Genomic DNA, 21,727 nt, shown 5'->3' on the forward strand with positions numbered 1-21,727 from the left:
AAGTAGTAACATTATTCCATGGACTTGTAGTTGGAAATGTCCACAGGCAAAATCAAGACTGAAAATCCAGCCTCAGTTCTTACTTAAACATTACTTAACGCTTAAAACTAGTTTTCTTCTGGAAAAGAGATTTTAAAGAAATACTTTTATCCTTCATTAGGAGGCAAAGGTGAAAGGCATATGGTTCCCACTGGGTACCACTTACCATACATCAAGTTAACTTTCTGGAAGCTCACTACCGCATATACTAAATGAAAACAAAACATCTCTTAAGACTTCACAATTAGAATTTAAAAAGCAAGAAACTGCAGGATTTAAGGTTTTCATAGCAATGTTAGTTTAGCCATGTTATACATCCTGAAAGCTAAAAATATATATATATATATATATATATATTTAAGAAGGAAAGAACATTAAAATCTGTGAAGTTAATACTTGTGTTAAAAATACTCATGGAAAAAATCTAGCTGTTTGCTTTCCAGAAGCCGCTGTTTAGTCTTTTCTACTTTTTCAAATTAGAAGAGGACTTCGCAGAATTATAAATAAAACACAAAGCTCCATGTGACTTTCCCATATGTATTTTTTTTAACAGCCAAGTGATTTCCTCTATCCCATCCCAAATGTTTGCATACAAAGACAGTGTTTGCCAAGTTTCTACTAGAGTATATTCTAAGCCAAATTTATAAAACCAAGAAAATAAGGATTTTGTTAATATCCTTTGATCAGAGATAAACCTCGTAAGAAACATTAAACTGTGGGGGGAAGCAAGACTAAAAAACAAAAACAAACAAACAAAAAAAAACAACCCCCCCCCCAATTTGGCCTTCAACTTGCAAGGGATGTCAGCGTAGCAGTACAGAAGATGTAGGGAACAATGAGAATGCCAAAATTAGCTTGTCTGAGGTTTTAAGAGCAGTATATTTAGCCTTCCTGCTTCTGCATGCGTTCCGAGACAGAAAATATTCTTCACTCATTGAGCTAACAAGCAAACCTCACCCAAAAAGTGAGAAGAGAAGGGTTAGGAGGGCATCTCACTCATTCCTTTGGGTCCAACTGGCAGATGTGGTGTACGGGAGGATCGCCTAGTCTGCTGCTGTCCCTGCTGCCTCTGTTCCCACCACAGCAGCAGCTCCTGAGAAAGCCCARTATCCGAATGGCTCCTGCTCTGTCTCATCCAGAAAGCTTAGGGTGGTGACCCAAAACCAGGCCTCCAGCTTTCTGAAGGCTGGGACATCCTGCCCCATCTACAAGGAACAACTTGGAAGGGAAATCTGAGCAGCCCTTCCTGGCCRGAGGAGGCAGCAGGCAAGGCTGAAGCACACATATTGGGATGAGAGAAGGGCGCCTCTGCCAGAGGAAGAGGCAGAGGACGAGGTACAAGCTGGCCTTCACCTGAAGGTGTAGGGCAGCCCCGCAAGGGAGAAAAGAATGTCACCTGCCACATAACATTAAGATTGCCGTGTTAGACTGCATACCCCGAAGCAGAAATCAGAGACATTCTTCCCAGGACTCCAAAAGATACCTTTTCCAGTCTGAGCTGCAGCACAGCATTCATTCCCGCTGACCTCACTTTTCCCCTTGGATGAGAAACACACCCACTCTATCTTGATCAACGCAATCTCAAAAGGTCTTTCATTGCATGGAACAGCTCAGTAAAGCAAGTCTGGCAGCCTGACAGAAACCCACACTGGGACACCTTGAAACGCGCACATTCTGTTTGACCGACACCAATCTTACTAATATCTAAATACTTCTTTGACACCAGGGGTGGGAAAGCAGCAGCCATGGACCAGCAACAACTTGCAGCTTCACATCACATGGCCAACAGACTGCGCCATGAACACGTAGCACCAAAACTTCTATTAACACACAGCATGCACACCAAAGGTGTTTAAAAAGCCTATTCAACCCTAACCAGAGATAGTGCTCTCTGGTCCTACTTAAAGCCGGAAAGGTGAAGAGGAAGAGGTCTGTCTTTATTAACTGCAGTCTAGTTCAGTCATGCTTGATGCCTGCACACCTCCTAAATTTATGGTTACTGTTGACAATTATGTTCTTCTGCAATCTATTTCATCTATTTTCAAAAGACAGATAACACTTTTTTTTTTTTTTGGTAAGACAAATTCTGGTCTTTATATAAGCACAGAATCAGGACTCAAAATGACTTGTGGTCCATTCTCAAATTGCACTGGACTTCACATTTGGCAAAGTCACAATTTCCTGTTCTTTGATTTTCTATCAGTGGAATAAGAATAGAATTTACCATATCAGAGGGAGAGTTATTAACTCTTGTAGATAACTTCTATTATTTTACCCTATGCAAAAGGCTTTACATATTTTTAATGCTAGTTCAGTATATTAATGTTTGTATATGTATTAAAACTAGCAAAATTCAGATCTAAGAAAGATATGACAAGTTCCAGAATTGGACACCTCAAGACATTTTGATTTCTCCATAATGAGGGAAAATTAATACAGATCAAGTCATCCTATTTGTGCAAACAATTGTTGATGACAACCATGTTTTTAGGGCAAATCTCCAGTCTCCAGTGAATTATCAGAGAAGAGCTGAAAAATTATCAGAGTGGCAACTCACCCGTGTACTAGACCAAAGATTGAACACATTAAGATTACTATGTTCTTTTTCACTCCTGCAGGACAGCAAGACTGAAAGCATACCTCAACCTAAACATGGAGGATTTCATTGTTAACTACAGTAAACAAACACCAGATTTCAATTTTCCCTTCTAACTTCTCAGTCTTGCCATGACTCAGTTTTTCAAAAAATGAGGTTTCCTTTGCATTTCAGTAACTCTACCCTTTTAGTCTCCAGCACAAAGACAGATGATAATTTATGAATGTTTCCAGCCACAGAGAGTTTTGGGCTGAAATCACAGCTACAAGCCAAAAAACAATCAGAGATCAGACAGAAGGTGTTTAGCAATATTCCTTTGTCAAGCCAGAACCTTAATGCTGCCCTTATAAAACAAATCAGCATTAAAAAAGGCAAAAATAAGCTCAATGCTTCTGTCATATTCAATTATAACAGAATATTCTAAATAGGAAGTAATAAATATAATGCCAACAGTCTCTGAGATAACCAGGGAAGTGGTAGCAGCAAGTGGCATCAGGAATGAAAATTAATGCTCTCATAAATTTCTCCCAAAGTGCCAGGAAATCAGAACTCCATATGACTAAAGACGGACAGCTTCCTCCCCACTCCTTGCAGTAATACACACATATTTGTAAGAYATACAACATTGGAATCCCAGTCACAAAATGCCACAGCGATAACTCAAGTTCTACAAGCAGTATTTTTTTATACCATAAAACATCTTTTTTTCCTGTCTCCATACCCCACAAATACTTTTTGTACTTGAAAATACAGACAAAACTCACCAATGATTTTCCCATGGCCCTAGATGCATGGGAAACTATGCAACAACTTTGGGGGTTGGGAAGCCAGCTCAGATCCTAATTTTTCAAGTCGGGAACACAAAGAAAGAACACTTGTACCAGCTTCAACATCTCTCTTCTTCATATCTTGAGGTCTCTGCTAACAGATTCTAACAATCAGGACACCCGAATTCATACTCCAGCATCTTCAGCTTCCTTCCTGAAGGACTCCAGCTATTGATTCCTGATAAGCTGCCAATCTGGTCCCTGAAACAAGCCAGAGAGCGTTCAGGAAACATTCAGGAAAAAGGTGGGAAACAAGAGGCAGTTGCAGACAGATCCCAGCACACAAGGGGTCAAGCCAAATTCACAAAACTTTCCATATCCCAACATACCTCAAAGAGATTGCAAGAACTTCCCAGCTTCAGAATAACGAACCAACAAGGACCTTCACTGCAAAAAGTGTGAAAGCCYGTATATCCAAACAGAACTATTTCAAGCTCTCTACAGACTGGGGAATATACAGTCCAATGAGTTAAACTACTGACTTTGTAGTCAAAAGTACTAGATTTTGCTCTAAACTGAAGTCCACGCTTCTTGACCACAAACCTRAAATCAGAGGCGAGATCAAGACGTGAAGCTTTAAACAAAAGATTTTGACATGAATGCTGGAATAAACAGGAAAAAAAAAAAACTAACCAGGAACATTCTACAGAAGAGCTGCTACCTGTAAGAGTTTTAAAAGTACTTTTTCCAGAAGTGTTTCTGTTACCACCTGAAATGTTCTCCCTGCCTTTGCAATATCAAAATCTCACTCTTTTTCTCTTCAAAGWCTATCTCTTCCCATACTTGCTCTAAAGGCTCCTGAAATTTAAAAGTCACAGAAAAGCACACCAAAAAACCCCAGACTCAACTAATRCATGCATTTCTCCACTCAGTGGGGTCACCTTTCTGCATTACATCATATGTAGCAGCTCACACAGTCCTTGGAGAAGATGCTACTTTTACTGCTTCTAAAGCACCGCAGACACTGACAACCATATACAGATATTAAAAGAAGTCAAACAGGCATTTTTTTCTACAGAAAAATCTGCTTCTAGGCTTTATTTTCCACATGAATTCATAATTCTCTGAATAGCAAACACTCTGGCTGTAGTTAAAACAACTAACTGTAAATCTTGATGAAAGCCATTAGGAATATAAAATATCCATTACCCCTTTGGACTAGATTTGAACTGGTGACCTAATGATGTGACACTTGATAGTTCTTTAACAATCCTTTGATCCCAGAGATTTGTATTAGCAAATACTTAAATCCCAAGAGATGATACTTTCTGGGGAGAAAATATTAGACAAATGAAATCTTCAGAAATAAAAGATTCTAGATTTGTGCAATTTTAACAAGCAGCAAAGTATAAAGAATGATCACCAGATGTTTTCTACTAATTTTTGGAAGATCCTTATATTACAAGTTTCGTACTAGAAGTCACAGCTCACAAAACTCAACATTTGCTACTAAACTTGGGTAAATACAGCAAGTCCAAAACCTTTAGACACCTTACACCTTTAGAAACGTGCTAAAAATTAAGACACATTTTGAATTCAAATGCACAAATTACTCCACCTTGAGTCAATGCATTAAAAACTAAGATTTTCATAATCTATGCATCAACTGCATCATACCAAATCTGCAAAGCCTGGCATCTAACATGTCCCCTACTAGAATTATTGAGACTTTTTGTAATCCATGGACCTTGCATCAATACCCTGGTGCTACGCCATTGGAGGTAGGTGTAAGTCCTGATGAGGCAAGCACAAGTTCTCACCTGGTTTCAAAGAGGCATGAGCTAAAAGCAGCAATGAAGTCTCCTCTTGAAGTGTAATATTTTATTAGGTTGTAAAAATTTCACAATGGTACATCTGCCAGAGAGGCAGACAGAGCCAAAAGCACAATTAAAAATTTCTATCAGAGGGTTGAGGCTGTTTAACATTTTAAAAGAAGTACTACATATGCGCAGGTGCTCCATTTCGTCTGAGAGTCTTCACACAAAGAAATTTCCTGACCAGCAGCAATGCCTTTAATATCCCTGGTGAAAAATATTTCTGCCGTGAATAGCCATCAGTCCCTTTCACTGCACACATAAGTAAACTCAACCGCAACTGTGACTGCTACTACAAAAAGGCTCTCCAGAACAAGCATCTGTATGAACACCTATCTGCCTGCCTGGGGGTGTTAGTCCTTTTGTTAGATTTGCTTTTAAGCTACAAATGTACTTCAGATGCCCTGTGCTTGTTCCCCAAACATACCAGCCGAAAATCTTAAGTCATCTGCGTGAAGGCAGTCACTTTCTCCAGTTTGTGTCCAAGAAACACACAATATTCAACTCGCTGAGAAGAGTTACCTATCAAAGTTCATATTAAAACAGTTTCAAGAAAGGAAAGAAAAATGCAGTGTAAATTACAAAAACAGGTGACCAGTCTTCCAAAAGCATCAGAGACCACAGTAAAAGCTTTTAAGGGTCTAGGAAGCAACCTGGTTTCGTAAACACCCTTCTGATTAACCCTTTTGCAGCTTTCGAGAAAGATAGGATCTCTGTTGTTGCTAAGCGTGTCTGCCAGAGCTCGCCAAGGAAAGCATGAGCAAGCAGCTTCAAAGGCAGAATGACGTACCTACAGCAGTAAACCCTAATCCACGCAACCGAACTTAGTCATAGAAAATGGAATTAGAAGTTCTGAAACAAAACATGGATCTGAAGGAATTAGCAGTCATCCCAAGATCACGTTGCACATCTTGAGCAACATTTAAATAACAACTGTTGTCAGGGATGATAAACAGGAGAGTAACATTAACATCTCTCACAGGAAATCTTTGGCAGATGGGGATTGGGAACTCGGCATCCAGGTCAGTCTATAACCTGACACACTGGCCCTGGATGGTGGCTTGGCAAGGACGAGAGGTGCCAGCAAGCACCCCAACTGTAGCCCCCTGAAATTCAAGTATATGGACCATTAGCAAAAGATGTAGGTGACTTGACCGTATGAAACACAGCAGGGAGCAAAGCAAATAGCGCTTTGTAGATGAGAGCAGCACCACGCACACACAGGGGCAGAGGACGAGTCTCTGGGCAGTCTTCTGGGAAGTACAGCATTATTCTTGCTGCAGGTCATAGCGCTGTGCTAATGTATGTAACCTAGAGAATCTGGCAATTGCCCAAGTGACCTCCTTTGCTAGTCTCCTATAAAGCACATGGCAGTAATGCAGAGGTCAGGATTGCYGAGGCAATTCTCCAAGGGGACACAGTTAACGTGACTTTCAGAAGTTCCCCATGTTTCTTGCACTGTAACTTCCTGGACAACAGTGCTGCATATTTTCCAAAGACCAGACCTAACACAAACTACAAGTTTACATAGCCCATGTGAAATTCACATTTTGTAGAATGTATGTTTTCATTTTAGGACCGATTTTCTAACTCTATAGTTCAAGACAACCTTTCAAAAATAAACTGTGTCTGCACATAGGGTCAGGATGCCTGGAGACATCCTAAAACACCACTTTGTTTAAATGAGCTTCCCTGGTGCTCTCACTGCCAAAGAAGCTTCATTAGCAAGTACCAAGCATGCAATCCCTGATCATTGCAATAGATAAAATAAAGCGAACACAAAGACTTGCAGCAGGAAGAGGAATGTAGCAGGAAGAACAAAGACAACCAGCAAGGAGAGGGAAGAATACCATGAGAAAAAGAGGCAGACGGTCATCATCTAAGCGCTGATGAAATCTGCTCCTGATCAATACGGAATGCAACCCAAGGTACTAACTGATAGTCTGATGACAAAGAGCATATTTTCCCTTTGATCATTCTCCAGCATCAGTAGAAATCCACAGTGGCTTGAAGAGATATCAAGTCTTTGAGAGATGAATATCTAGCTTAGCACACAGACATGAATGGAAGTAAAATGAGTTTCTACCCCTCCTCCCCAGGCCCATGACTATCACTTCCATTTAATGAAGTCTGAGTGGTCAGATTTCACTGAGCTCCCTCCACTTTCTCTCTGCCAGAAACCAAGCTCTTCTTTCCTTTAGAAAGACCTCCACACCTGTCCCTCACCAAAAAGAAAAGGAAGAAAGGCAATGAGACAAGATGCTAGGTGCTGCAGCTTACACGCRGTTCATCATGCCAAGCAGAAGAGCACAGGGCTGTCCAAACTCATCAAAAGACTAGAATGGCTGCGTTGTCTTTCATTTACCATTGACATTGCCGTACAAGTCTTTCCTCCCTTGCAGCCTCACAGCTTCCGCAGCAGAGCCCTGCAAAACAACGACCTTGCAGCAATAAGCAGCTGTACGATAATACCAGGAGGTTCCCAAACCCAAGGTCGTGGCAGTTTCAAGTCAGGCCTATGAGTGGAGAAGATGGGAACCGCTTATCTAGTATCTCTGCAGGGAAAGGACAAAGAGACTCGATGGTCACCTGGTACAGCTCCTCCAAAACCTGAAAAGTAACTAGACTTGCTCATAGACCTAAAGAAACAACACGAAGACTCAGCTCTCAGCAGGACCATGACCAGCTAGTACAGCCCCGTTGCTGTACTTGGTCAAAAAAGAAAAATAATCAGGGAAGTCAGAGTATTTCACACACTGCTCAGTCTTTTGAAAGATGAAAGCAAAAGAGGGGATTTTCTGCTTAAGTACTTGCTTAGAAGTTCAGGAAAAAAAAAAAATCCTGTAAGCTTTTCTTCTGTGTTTAGGCAGAGACTTTTTTCTGTATTTCCAGTGTTGCAAAACAGAACACAGAAGCAAACAAATCTACTTTGCCTACGCAGCAGTGCCAACCAGAAAAGCCACAAAAGCTTGTATAAATACATGCACGTCCCTAAAAACAGATGCACCTATCAAAGCATTGTTTAAAGTTTAGTCAAGCTGAGGGCCTAACTGAACTCTCTGTACTTGCTGTTAAGAATGATTTTACTCAGAGTGGTAAGCAGGATTCAAACCAAGTAGGAAATAACAAACTTGGCTTTAAGTGGTTTGCGAGAAACCCAATTTGCAAATGCTAGTCGTGGCCAGCTATTGAATATACAAGCTGATAGAGCCCAGAAGGCACTGTGATGAGTGACTTAAGTGGAGGCACCCTACACCCACTGACATTCCTGCTGAATGAATGCGAAATCGGCAAGAATTGCTTTTATTTATCTTACTAGAAGCATTTCTTGGAAGGGCTGGAAAAATTTATTTCAGATGAATTTTTCAGCTGAGAACAAAGTTGTATTTATTATAATTATGAGCTCTCCAGTGTGGCCTGCCTTGCCGAGAAAGAACATTAAATTCAGCTGCTCACAAACTCACGGAAGTGACCTTTTGAATGAGAATGCTGGAGCAAGAGGCTTGTGGTGCATTCTCACTAAATAATAGCCTACTGTTTGTGACTTGCAGATTAGTGCTCAGACCACTTGATTTCATCTGCTACTTCCATGGGCACAAGTGCACACAAGGTCAATCAGCTGAGAGTAAATCATGTTTGCTGCAGACTACAACATGGAGAACTGTGCTTGGGAAACTGTTCATAGTCTACAGACTAAAGCTTGGTTTTATAAACTTGTATTAACCATCATGTGGCAGCATAACCTTGCAAGGCACTTCACACCTATTACAGAGATCACTTCTGCAGGACACCCACTATCTAATTTAAGTAAGTGGATCAAAGGTGTTATTGACACAAACAGCATAAGCTCTCACATTAATGAGAGCGATGACCGCAAGTATGAACACCCATCACCCAGGCAGAAGTGCTCTGTTCAGTCTCTTTTCTGAAGGACAGCAGGGTTACCTGAAAGGCTTCTGCTCTACAGAAAGCCCAAGCACCCAGGACTGAGATCAGTTAGCACTAAAAACCTCGGAAGTCCAGCTGGCTGGTTCAGTCCATCACCTGAATGAAAGGTACAACATAAAATAGCAAAAGAAGCAAGACACGCTTGTTTGRAAATGGAGGATGTGTCTTCAGTGTGCAAACATAAAACAACCTTTTTCAACATATCAGAGCTTCTTCTTACCCTTTGCAGAAGGTTGGGTATTACAAAAGGCATCCCATCATCTAACGAACTGAAACAAATCAGACATCTGAGCCTTCCCAGCAGCTGGGTTGCTGGGTAGTCCAACTCCCCACTGCCAAAGAAAGCAAGGCAAGCTTGGGTGCTGACGTCTGCATCTCGGGGGCACTTGGAAACCACTCTGCCTGCCCAGCACAGCACCATCCTGCTGTGGGCAGACCTGCTGGCAAGCTGCTCCAGGCTCCTGCTCCCCTTCACTCTCCATATATATATATATATGGATATAAAAATAAAAAGGTAGGGTTTTGTGGTTCCCAGCCATCTGAAGATTTCGGTATGTGCTATGAAGGTCTAGAAAACAGACTACCCTGTTCTACACGTTTGAGGCTTTTTCAAGCTAAAACGCAGCTAACAAAACAGTTTGCGCTGCCAGTTCAAGTTCTGTACTCCCTTTTCAGATATTATGTTTGGATTTCAGCAAGCTCGCTCTCATTTCACAGCTCTGCTCACTCAACCTGCTGGTTTAGTCCCAAGTCTGCATCTCCGCATTCTGTTGCCTCCAAGGGAGAATACAACACAAGAAATTCAACTTTCTGACTTCACTACAGAACCAGTTAACCAAGAGTTGAGAAGAAGAAAAAGCTTTCACTTGGAATATTCGTTTTCTGTGCAGTCAACAGCACATGCAATTCATGAGGTGCCCAAAAGCTTGATTCTCATGTGTCTTCGCAAGTTGATAATTGACAGTAACGCTTTCCAGACCAATAGAAGAATAGTCCCCACTCAAGCACAGCAGGAGCCAAGAACAATAAAACTATCTCAATAATTAGATACAGTTTGACCATAGCACTCGTGGCCATTGAAAACCTTTGGACCRAAACCTTACAGAAGAAAAACAGAAGTCTCTCAGTTAACAATTAATAATTCAGACCTGAAGACTCTTGTTTAGGCCTCCAACCGAGGAGAGAAATTATGTAATACTTATACACAAGGTATCACACAACTACCAGTATTGTGATACAAAGAAAACAGCTCGTAGCACGCTCATCATCTAAAATGATGGCATTAAGATGAGAAATCTAAAGTTACTTGTTCAGTGACATGTGGTATAAGCCAGGATCAGAACTGAAAAGTTCGTGCAAAAAGCACCAGCATGCCRAATGAAGGACTCAAGAGCACACTGCGACTTTTTAAAAACAAACAAACAAATCACTCTATTTTTGATAATATTTTTAAGTTCACCCTCAAAAACACCCACCAACAACTAAAAACAAAAAACTTCCTTTAAGTCTGTTTTTCCATCTTCCACCTTCCCACTCCTCTTTAGGGCTAGGTATACTATCAAGACACTTCACTCTCAAGAGATCTCAACAGTCTACAACATGCAAGATGCCTGCTGTCAAGGAGGGGAAAAAGCTGACGAATACAAAAGCAGCTTGAGAGCTGTAAATGAAAAAGTTAATGGATTGAGCATGATAAGAGCAGTATTTTTAAAGCCTGTTTCTTTAATTAAAGACATTATTTGAAAACATAAACAAGTTTTACCTTGCACCCTGTCCTGAAGGAACGTGCCTGCAGAAGAACTGTTGGCAGGCAGGGCCTGTGCAAGAGGAGAGCTAGCGATAAAAAGAGCTCTTGTAGCAAGAATGCAGATAAATGAGTTTAAGAGTCTATCCCAACTTGTAAATTGCCACTAAAACTTAAAGTTTCAGGATCTGTAAAATTAACTTTCTGTGTACTACCTGCATAGTAATGGCTACATCAGCCCCAACAGCTCACCCAGCCTTCAGATCACCCTAAGGCAGGCAGGCAATTTCACAGATGCATTTTGAACATCTCATCTAGTGCTCTTTTCCTTCCCTTGCAGATCATTACATTCTCAAGCCAAAGCCAAAATATTCATTGCTTACATAAACAAATATAGTCCTGTTTTATCAGGACACACTTGGAGGTATTTAATCCCTTGGGACCTGCCTCTAAAATCTTTAGGAGCAGGATCATAGCGAGAATTTTGGTTATATGCTACTATATAATACGACACATACAAAGAATCATCAGTGCCACTCTTTCTGTCCTCAGAAGTTTATCTGCTCTGCAATAGGTTGTGAATACAGGAGTTTTGTCTGAGCTCTGTCCACGCAGGGAATTCAGCAAGCCCTTACACTTCATATCAGCCTGGAATTATGTGCCAGCAAAGGTGAAACAAGGCAACAACAGATTTGTCTGGTCCCATAATCCAAAGTTTTCCTGGCACAGTACTTCTCAATAAATATGCAGCATGCTGAAAATAAAGAAGGACCTCCTGTTCAGTTAGTCCTTCCAGAGAAAGCAGCCTACGGTTTTCAGAAGGAAAAACAATCATATGAAGAGCAAAATCATTCCAGACTTTTGGGGTTATTTGAATTCATCATTTAAGGCAAAGATGACCCTCAGACTTTGCAGTCAGGGGACAGGCCTGCGGGCACTGGGTGGGCCAAAGGAGAATAAACCTCACGACTCTTGCTCCCACAGCCTAACCACTCTGGTGATTTAGTGTGATCACATACTCTGGCAAGCCCCAGGAAGGACGCGGATACAAGGACAGAGCAGAAAAGCAAGAAACTTGATAAAATAACGAGCAGCAAACACGAGGGTAATATTTAATAATCAAGTACATGAGATGCAAAAAATTCCTAATGGGATGGGTAGGAGAAAGAAACAGAACAATCAGACAAAAAAACAATACTGCTAAAAAGAGGAGAGAGAGAAATTAAGAGCTAACTTATTTTTGATGCTGCAAGTTAAGATTGGCTTTGTCTGAGTCAAAGTGCTAAGTGTCAGCAAACGGAGACAGTCAGCAGTGACAGATGTCTGCAAGCCTGTTTTATCTAAACTTCAGATCACCCGAGACTGAAGAGTCAATGAAAGCTGTTTGCGAAGTTAGCTTCTTTTTAAAAGACAGAAGTCAAAATGACAGGGTAATTTGAAGACAACACAATACACACTCAACCCTCCTCCTCTTCAGCATTTGCTGTTTGAAAAGCGGTCTGCAAACTAACAGATGAGACAACCGGTAACAAAAGCAGGAATTCATCACACAAGAGACCCAGACATGAGTCATGACCTTCACTCACATTCAGGTAGCTGTATTAAATGCTTTCCAAGCACACAGTAAAGGTCTTTCAGACTCTATCTGAATAAAAGACTTTCCTCTCCCCAAGAATGGGGGGAAGGAACATTTTTGGTAATTTTGGTGATAGATTACAGAAATTGATATTTAGGATGAGATCAAGTCAGCCAGTCTAAATCCTGGCCTTGAAGATATGTTGTATTCTTCCAAGGTTTTGCCCCACCTTTACTACCATTGCTGGCAGGAAGCCCACCACCACTTCCAGCCCTTCCCCTGGGTCCTGGCTGAGACTGATCCCAGCCAGCATTTAACCCTTTCATTCTATACCAGTATACTAAAACTCCTGTTTAGTCCAGCCAGACAGCTTTAAAAGATGCTTTCGCAGCACGCTGCCAGCTCCGCAGGATGGTTTTTTTAGCCCACAACCAGTACAACTACTGTCACAGGGAGCACTTGGTGCAATGGAACGGCTTGAGCTCCTGTTGGAGGCAGGAGACATGCAGTTTCTGTGGCTTCTTGTTGGCCACCATCCACCACTTGAGATTTAAAAGAGGATGCGGGGAAGAAATTTTAAACGTGCAACTACTGACACAGTATTAACAAATAAAAACTTATTACAAACCATCAGGAATATAAAGCTTGGCAAGAATGAGTATTTCTGCATGTTTGGACTCTTTCAATGTCACGCTTCTGGCGTGGCTGTCACAATTATTGTTTGAATGACAGCATTGTTACCAAAAGGCGATTTCGGTGACAGCATTATCCTAAACTGTCTTGATTATAAGCTCCAGTTCCATATTAAGTTAAAAAAAAAAGTCTCATATGGACAACAGTGCTTGACCTTCTGATCATATCTGTCTGCAACACTGTCTTTGCTAGGACATGAGAGAAAAGTGTGACTCAGTTCTCCTCATTAAAAAGCCTCTGCAACGTCTGCCGGCATGCCATTAATGTTTGATTTTCCTCCCAGCTTCCAACAGGCAATGCTCGACACCTTTTGTACAAGGAAAGCTCAAGATGGCTGGTGAGATTCCCGGCAAAACACACTCTTCATGGCTGTCTCTACAGCTTATCAGCCTTTTCCCCTTCAATTTGCTGTTCAGCCAGCAGGACACAAAAAAAGAAAAATAAAAGTAGTTCTGTAACCACTGGAGCTCCGTAAAGCTGACCTCCTCTCAATTTGTTCCACAAGGTTGATTGACTTTGCAGCCTAGGAAACTGTGAGCTCCAACTGAAGCTTGCACAGAAGCTAGGGCATATATCAAGCCAGTCAATGACTGTCTCACAAATTTCCCAGTGCTTAATAAGCTCCCAATTGTAGCTTTTTAGTCAGTGATGCTTTTTCTGTTTTTTTAGGATCTCTCTGTGTCTACCTGCTTTCAGGAATTGTTGAAATCTTACACATCTTTGAGGCCTCTCTCTCTTTGTCAAATTTGGTTCAAAGTGGCCAGCAGGTTCAAAAATTATTAATGGGGACACAGGCACACACACACACACACACACACCCTGACCGATAACTGCATAAAGCTCGCCTCCTTCTGCAAACTGTCTTCTTGGTATCAACAGAATTCACTGTTTTCCTGGGTAAAAATCACTCTGTCCCACTCCAGGACTTTTGGCAAATCAGTATCTTGACAGGCTCCCTTAGCCTGAAATAGAGCTAAGATACAATTAGTTTCCGCTTTGATCATGATACCTCACAGATCCCTCCTCCTAAAAAGACCTCTGCTCTTGAGTTGCCTCGTTGCCTCACTAATTTCTATCACTGCCTTGTGCAGACCAGAACTTGAGATGAAATAAAAACATATCACTGCCAGAAGCAGCAAACTTTTGCCTCATAGTAACGCAGAAGAGGAAAAAGAGGGATTTTTTTTTTTTTTTTATACTACTAGTGGATCTTTCATTTCTTCATGTAAATGCTTTCCTCTGCTAGCCCTAAGGATTCCACTCAGGGTCCTTATGCCTTAAACCCCCATGAGGAAAGGAAAGGGCTCAGATAAACTGCTGCAGGACATCAGGTGCCAACCAAAACCTGCGAGCGAGATGGAGGAGAGGACTTGGAACAGGACAAGGACAAGTCTGAGAAACTGGTCATGCCGTTCATGAAGCCCAACTGAAGGGAAAGGGAGCAGAACCAAGATCTGGAGGAAGATGTCTGAAAAACTGCTCCTCATTTTGGCCCCCAACTTACAGCCTCCCCCTTAGGTAACAAACGCCTGTGAACTCTCCTCTGCACCGTAACAACCGAAGCCTACAACACACTGCAATTCAGGAGCCATGACCACTTCACGAACTTAGGTGGACAGATGTTCCTGTTCTCCCATATCCCTATACCCAAGACCATACGGCTGGTGAGAACTGTAAGAACATGCCCATGTACACCTCTGCAACCCATTATCAGCAAGAGGGCAACACTATTTTAAATGGCAAAGAAGCTTTGTCTCCCAACACACTGGTGATTTCTCGTATGCTCAAGTTGTCACTTGCTAGCAAGCCGTCAGCGTGCTGTCAATAATTGGGTTTGCTGTACAATGTGCTGACGTAAAAGTGCTTGCGAAGAAGTAAGAGTCAGGAAACTGCATTTAAATTTTCTGCAGATTTCTCTTACAAACCCAGGACACAAGGAGGAAGTTAAGTGACAGGAAACAGCAGTACATATTTGCACACATCACCATCATTGAAAGGATATGGGCACAAAAGATATCCTTTTTTCTCTTGCTGGTTTGGTCTCAGCTCAGGTGACGACAGATGAAGTTACTGGCTCTGTGGAGGAGGCCTGCAAACCAGCAGCAACACGAGCTGTCTCTGAACAAAATAAAGTCCCTCCTTTCTCTTTGCAGGTGTTGTTCAGGACACAGCATGCCAGGTGGCACTGGCCACACTGGCATCCAGTGGTTTGGTCAGCTGCACGTGTTACCTCATTTTGCACCCAGGAAGCCCTCTCCAGCCAGGTGCTCCATGGCAGTTTCACAAGCCATTGCAGAGACTACAGGGGTCATCTAAAAATAATAGTAGGGGCAGTGATCCCACCAATAATCATGTCATTAGAAAAAAATGCAGTTCCTCCTTGTGTAAGCAGATAAGCGGCAGGTCTCTACAGCACCTTGTGCCTTCATTTACAGTCAAACAGTATCTGCAAAAATCATGAAAAAAAAGCATGAAAGATGCAACTGCACCAACACGCTCCTTGTCAAGGTATAGCCAGGCAATTCCTGCTTGGCAAGCCTGCTCTCTCCATGCCAGCTGTTATTTCGGGCGTGCTTGTTATATGCACTGCTCACAGGCTCAGCCGCGCTAGGTTTTGACTCAGAGAGCTCCATTGCTACAGCACCAGCTGTTGGCATCTCAAAACCAAGCTTGTTATCCATGGGTTTTGTAACCACACAGGGGAGCAGGAGGAGCCTGTACTCCATCAGCATCTCTCCATGAAGCCATACTGGGGTACTCTCCCAAACTGTGGGCTCACTTTCTTCTGATTCAGAAGCCCAGATCAAAACCTGGTAATCAGGTTGTCCTGCAGCACGCAACAAGCATCTCTGCTCTGCTGTGATTAATAGCCCTTCTGAGATTGTCACCTTCCCCGACTCAAAGACTGCCTTTGAGATGTCTCTGACGTGCTGTGTACTTTCCTCCATGTTGCAAAGACTGCAGTGCAACTCTGGCAGGAGCAGTTCACCTATTTGGCCTGGATTCATGCCCAGGAACTCATGCAAACGTATGCAAGATAGGAGCACGTACAGCCATAAAGTCACCAGTTAAATGCATTACTAAGTGAAGAAGATTCTTATGTAACCGACCAGAAAGGGCAAATTCTTACCTTGTACCCTGTAAAACAGTTATCAGAGTGGCGCAGATTAGAGGTACATCGCAAACCCCAGTACCAAACACGCATATCGGCATGAGACAGAACAAGAGGCCACACGCAGCTCTGCGTTACTAAACCTCCAGAACATGCTCGACAAGGACAGATTTGCACAGGCATGGCCACAACCAAAGGGCACAGCACAGACAACACTGGAGGGAGAGCTAGGCCAGAAGATCAGCCCATTACTAGCTTTTTGCCTTTGGCTAATGACTATTCAATCTCCCAGCCTTCCCAAAATGACTTAAAGAAACAAAATAAAAAACAAAATGAGTGGGCAACTCATTACCACAGAGGATGTCCATGTATTTTCAGAATACAAAGAAAGACAACATATTACCTACGTTAATGCCTTTCAAATACCACTGAAAGACAAAGGTCAACCTCAACATAACGTTGGTTTAATACAGGCCCACAGAGCTATCTAAAAGAGCACAGTTCCCACTTTTACCAGCAGAACAAAAGTAACTACCTGAAGATGCTCAGGAGAGCAGCACTCCTAAGAATCAGAGCTAAGGGTCGATGGGTGTTTTAGCCAGGGCCAAATAGCTGTCTGTTGTTGAAACGTGGCTGAACATTGACCACATCCATCCCTCTGTCTCACTAAAAGGGCCAATAGGGAAATCACCGCCTTGGGCATGATCTCTGCTACCCAGCAGCAGCATCCAACAGAGCTGCAGCTTTGGGACGGCTGCAGGGGGAATGCCACCTGCTGGATGCTGCTGCTAACCAGGCTAGGCTGACCTGGACTGACCCGGCTTGGCTTGTGAGGTCAGGAGGATGGAAAAAATCCCCAGCCATATCTAAATAACTCTGGCAGACGAAGCTTTGCAAGTTCTCCCCTCCACCAGACTACAAACTACAAAAGCTGACCAAATTTATTCTTAAGGTAATGTTAGGTTTTTGGTCAATTAATATTTGGAGGGTGAGGGCAAATCCTCAGAAGGGCATTTACAGGTCCTAGTTACAGAGTTGCTTCTACTACGCCGAAGAGAATTGCCATGCTCCTACCCAGGATGCATTCAACCCTTTCAACCAGGCTTTACATCTGCTGCACAGCTGCAGTGATGCAAGCAGAAAGCCTCACAGCACTGTATGCTATTGTGAGGGCAAGTCACAAATGCAAGAACTTTAATCAGTGGGAAAGTGTGCTATACAGATGAGACACTGGACTTCACGGTGGTAAAATTGTCACAGTACGAGTCGTCCTTAATCCAATCCGCAGAGTTATTTAGAGGTTCCTGTTCTGAGCAAGTACAGGACGTACTTTGATCTCTGCTGCCTCCTGCCAAAACTGTAGAAATCAGCAAGCCAAAAACCAAGAGTCACAGACAAAGATATCATGGCAGACAAAATATATGTTACAGTTATATAAGCAGCTCTCCTCTTGAAGGACCCAGGAGACATGGGAGTGCAGTTGCAACCAACTAACTAAAGCTTAATCAACAAACATTGTCTTAAATTTACAGATGAGGAGATAACCCTCTCTCATACTGGGTAATTAAGGCCTTGCTGTTCACAAACAGGCCACCACCTGAAGTGATGTTCTCAAAAGGCCCAAATGCAGCCAAACTCTTGGCAATTGGAGCTGTGGCCAGAGCTAGACTGCAGCCTTGACCAGAAACACTGTCTTACGGGGGTGTTAGCCGCAGCGACAGTCATGCTGAGCTCTTCCTTAAAGCAAGGATTTGTCCTCTTTGTCACACACGATGAATCATCCCTCAAGTCCCAGTACTTCAAGCAAAGTCTTTAATTTGGGATGAAATGGGTTTTTAAGAAGAGAATGCTTCTGTCAGATTTTGGCTCAAAACCACCTTATTAGGGAAACACGGATTCCTCAAACTTGTTGCATTGTTAGCGTTCACTTAAATCTCTTGTTTTTAAAGAAAACAACTGTTGAGAAAATTATGTGATAATTAAGCTACATGCCATGGGAAGCAGACAGAGAGTTAACATAGTCAAATAACCTTTACTCTGCCCTGTAGAGACATACTACAGTAGAATTATGATTTATGTACAAAATTTGTGGTTAAAAACCTTGATCAAGCTAATTTTTTAATATATTTATTTCTTATTCCCCCATTTCTCTTGCCCTCAAACTGACAGAAGAGAGTACAGTTAAGGTACACAGTTAAGGTCATATGAGCACAGTCATAACTGAACACAGCTAGATTTCTTTTTCCTGTGGTGTTTACCCTGATTTTAATTTTTTACATAATCGCAACATTTCTGCCCTTAAATTGCTGATAAATGCTTCATCTCCTGTTAACAGAGCTTTGTGCTCTGATTACAAGTGAAATTGCAAAGAACAGTCAGGGAGACAGTTAAGCAACATGGACTCTGGATGGTGCTGAGCTAATTATCTTCCTTCTCCTCCCCCCGCCCCCCTAAAAAAAAAAAAAAACTTAATTAAAAGAAAGACCTTTTAAGACCCTAGGCAGCCTGGACTTATTTTAACCTGAAAAATCAGACCCTCCTGCACAGTACAGCATGTTCTCGGGAATGTTTGTTCAGTGCGGCTAGGCAGTACAGCTCCACCTCCTGAATTATTTAGAGGACGCATTTCCTGCGGCACCTCCCAGCCTTAGACCACCTGGTCTACGGGCCAATTTTGAGAGGTGAGGCACGGACCCTGAACTATAAGCTCTCCCTGACAGCCAGAGCAAGCAGGGCAGAGCAAATGCCTGAAGCATAGATGGAAGTAGGCAGCAGGCATGAGAGGCAGTGAGGGCAGCAAGGATCTAGAGAGCACAAGAGCCAAATGCTGTCAGGGATTCAGCTAAAAATGTAGGAACCACTGCTGTAGAGATCTTCCAAGTCCAGCACTGCCCCATCGCAGCTCTTCTCTATGAGCCCATCAGATCTGACAGAAACACAGTCTAAGGCAACACAAGAGCAGACAAAGTTTTGTTACATGCTCATTTTCCAGATCCTACATTACCACTATCATTTTTGAGTGGGTAGCTGTCAATCTGTAGTACACAGCGAGATAATACCAGCCTTTTGACAGACAGAGTCTAYATTAAAAGCTAAAATAAGCAGCCTGAGCTTTATATAGATAAACTATGAAAAGAAAATGAGTAAAAGATGCAACCATATCTAGGTGCTCTAAAGAAAACATATGCCACCAAAGCTCCTCTTCTCCACCCTCATATATCATACCCCTCCAGACTTATTTTTTTAAGACTATTTCTGGTACACTGACTGAAGAGGAGATCCGCAAGTCATGTACACAACTATCCCACAAGCAATCTAGTTCTATTATTGCTTACATGTCCTCCTTCCTTCTCCTTTCCTCTTTTTCCACTTCCTATTCCTCTCCTCTACCTGCTCCATGCCTAAGGTATAAGCTGTATGGGACAAGGAGGATCTTTCAGTCTTCAAAGCAGGTATGGTATTTTTATTAGCATGTACATGGTTGAAGACTTTCACAGCTTTTGTACAGATTATCCTACCACCTGACCACTGCTCGCAGCTGGAGTACCACAACAACCAGAGAGCAGCACGGACCTGAGACAGGCTTATATACGTTTAGTTTACAAACCTCATCTCCCAGATGAAATAGAGCAAATTTCCATCAGTCAAAGTCAGTTGAGACAGCATGGAAAACATACAGTTTGGCACTATCCTGCACCTGGCTCCCTGGGGCAGCAATGACGAACACCTAGCCTCTGTGCAATTGAAGGGGATTTGGGGTCTCTTCTGGAAGAAGTCCCTTGAGATACCTCACAGACACAGCCAGACTCCCCATCTCTTTGCACTCCAGAAGCACTGGGAGGTATCTCAAGGGACCTCTTCCAGAAGAGACACTCCAAACACACACCCCTGTGACATTAAGCACCGTGGAGCCCACAGCACCTATGGCCTACAGTCACAGATCCACATCTCACTGGCTTAGACCTTCAAAAAATTCATATGATTTCTACCTCCCATGTGATGCACTGCATCAAATCACAAGTCATCGTATTTGATTTATGTTCTACATAAGGTGAAAAAGATATCATGACTCCATGAACAATAAGTTCCAGATCGTGTCCAGGTTACTTGGCCTAGTACAGTCCTCTCCGGATGATACTGAGCACAGTGGGAAAGGTTTATGGGCTTCTACGTACGGGGCACCTAAGAACAATGCTGAAGATCTGAATGGTGCACATGGTGGCATAGCCAGAAAACGCAGTAAAGAGATGAAGGAGAGAGAATTAACCTTGTTAAAACCCTTTCCAGGCATGAAGGAGGCAGTAAAGGGGTGGTCAGAGTCTACAAAGACAGGCCTAGTTTCCCTCACCCCAACAGAAACATACTCCCCCTTCCTTCCCCCAGCCCAGAGGCCTGCAATGGACCTCCCCACCATAGTTCATGCCACAAAAAGGCCAGCTTACCTTCCTTCTGGCCTGCGCACCTCAAGTGTCCACCAAGGGCATGACCAGCTGCCCCAACACTGGGCAAATCCCATTTCCCTACCAACAGAAGTCCCTTGGCCAGCTGCCCCGTGACCACTCTTCAGCCCATCCCAAACCTCCCCCAGCCCCTCACAAGCCACCTTCTTCTCTGTTGCCACCCCTGAAGGACACATGCACTTTCACCCGCAGGTCCCTGCACACCTGCCAACTCTCAAATCTTGTGCCCTGTCTGTAGCCATCTTTCCCCTATCTCTAGTCACCCTGCATGAAACACCCCTCTTCCGTGTCCTGCAACAGCCACCTTCACCCTTAGCCCAAAGCACCCCCCAAGACACACAGACACCCATACYGGGTCTCTGCACCCCATCCAGCTTCATTAAAACCCTGGGTAGCCCCCCCAAAAGCCCCTTCCCCCAACCACAAGAGACAACAGCACCCCATGCTCAGCTCCTTATGTGCTCCAACCCCTGCCATGCTCTTGCATGACCCCCCCCCAACTACATCCCTGCCACAGGAGGCACAGGTACCCCATGCCCAGCCCCCAACACCACTAACACTCCCCCTAAAGGGCACAGGAACCCCATGCCCAGACCCCTGCCCCCCAAAACCCTCCCAGAGAGCACATACACATGTCCAGCCCCCAGCCCCACAAACACCCTCCCAGAGAGCACATACACCCCATGCCCAGCCCCCAACCCCACAAACACCCCCCAGGGGCACAGGCACCCTATGCCCAGCCCCCAGCCCCACAAACACCCCTCCAGGGGGCACAGGCACCCAATACCCAGCCCCCAGCCCCACAAACACCCCCCAGGGGCACAGACACGCCATGCCCAGCCCCCAGCCCCACAAACAGCCCCCCAGCACCCCACAAAGGCACAGGCACCCCACGACCAGCCCCCCACCTGCCCCCAG

At 43.4% G+C, this 21,727-nt stretch overlaps 1 protein-coding gene across 2 annotated transcripts in view; it reads right to left on the reverse strand.

The window, feature by feature from the left end:
- The window catches only part of WBP1L (WW domain binding protein 1 like), a 59,569-nt gene that overhangs the window by 37,364 nt on the left and 478 nt on the right, over positions 1–21,727 (reverse strand). The window contains exon 2 of one of the 2 annotated variants that reach the window (XM_026069495.1): positions 3,400–3,663. The exons of the other annotated variant lie outside the window; for it this stretch is intronic. Within the exon in view, the coding sequence (XP_025925280.1) occupies positions 3,400–3,414 (15 nt within the window). The 5' untranslated portion in view covers positions 3,415–3,663. The remainder of the gene's footprint in view (positions 1–3,399; positions 3,664–21,727) is intronic. 2 annotated transcript variants of the gene reach the window in all.

Source organism: Apteryx rowi, unplaced genomic scaffold (assembly GCF_003343035.1).
Source record: "Apteryx rowi isolate R43461 unplaced genomic scaffold, aptRow1 scaffold_3, whole genome shotgun sequence".
Taxonomy (NCBI): Eukaryota; Metazoa; Chordata; class Aves; order Apterygiformes; family Apterygidae; genus Apteryx; species Apteryx rowi.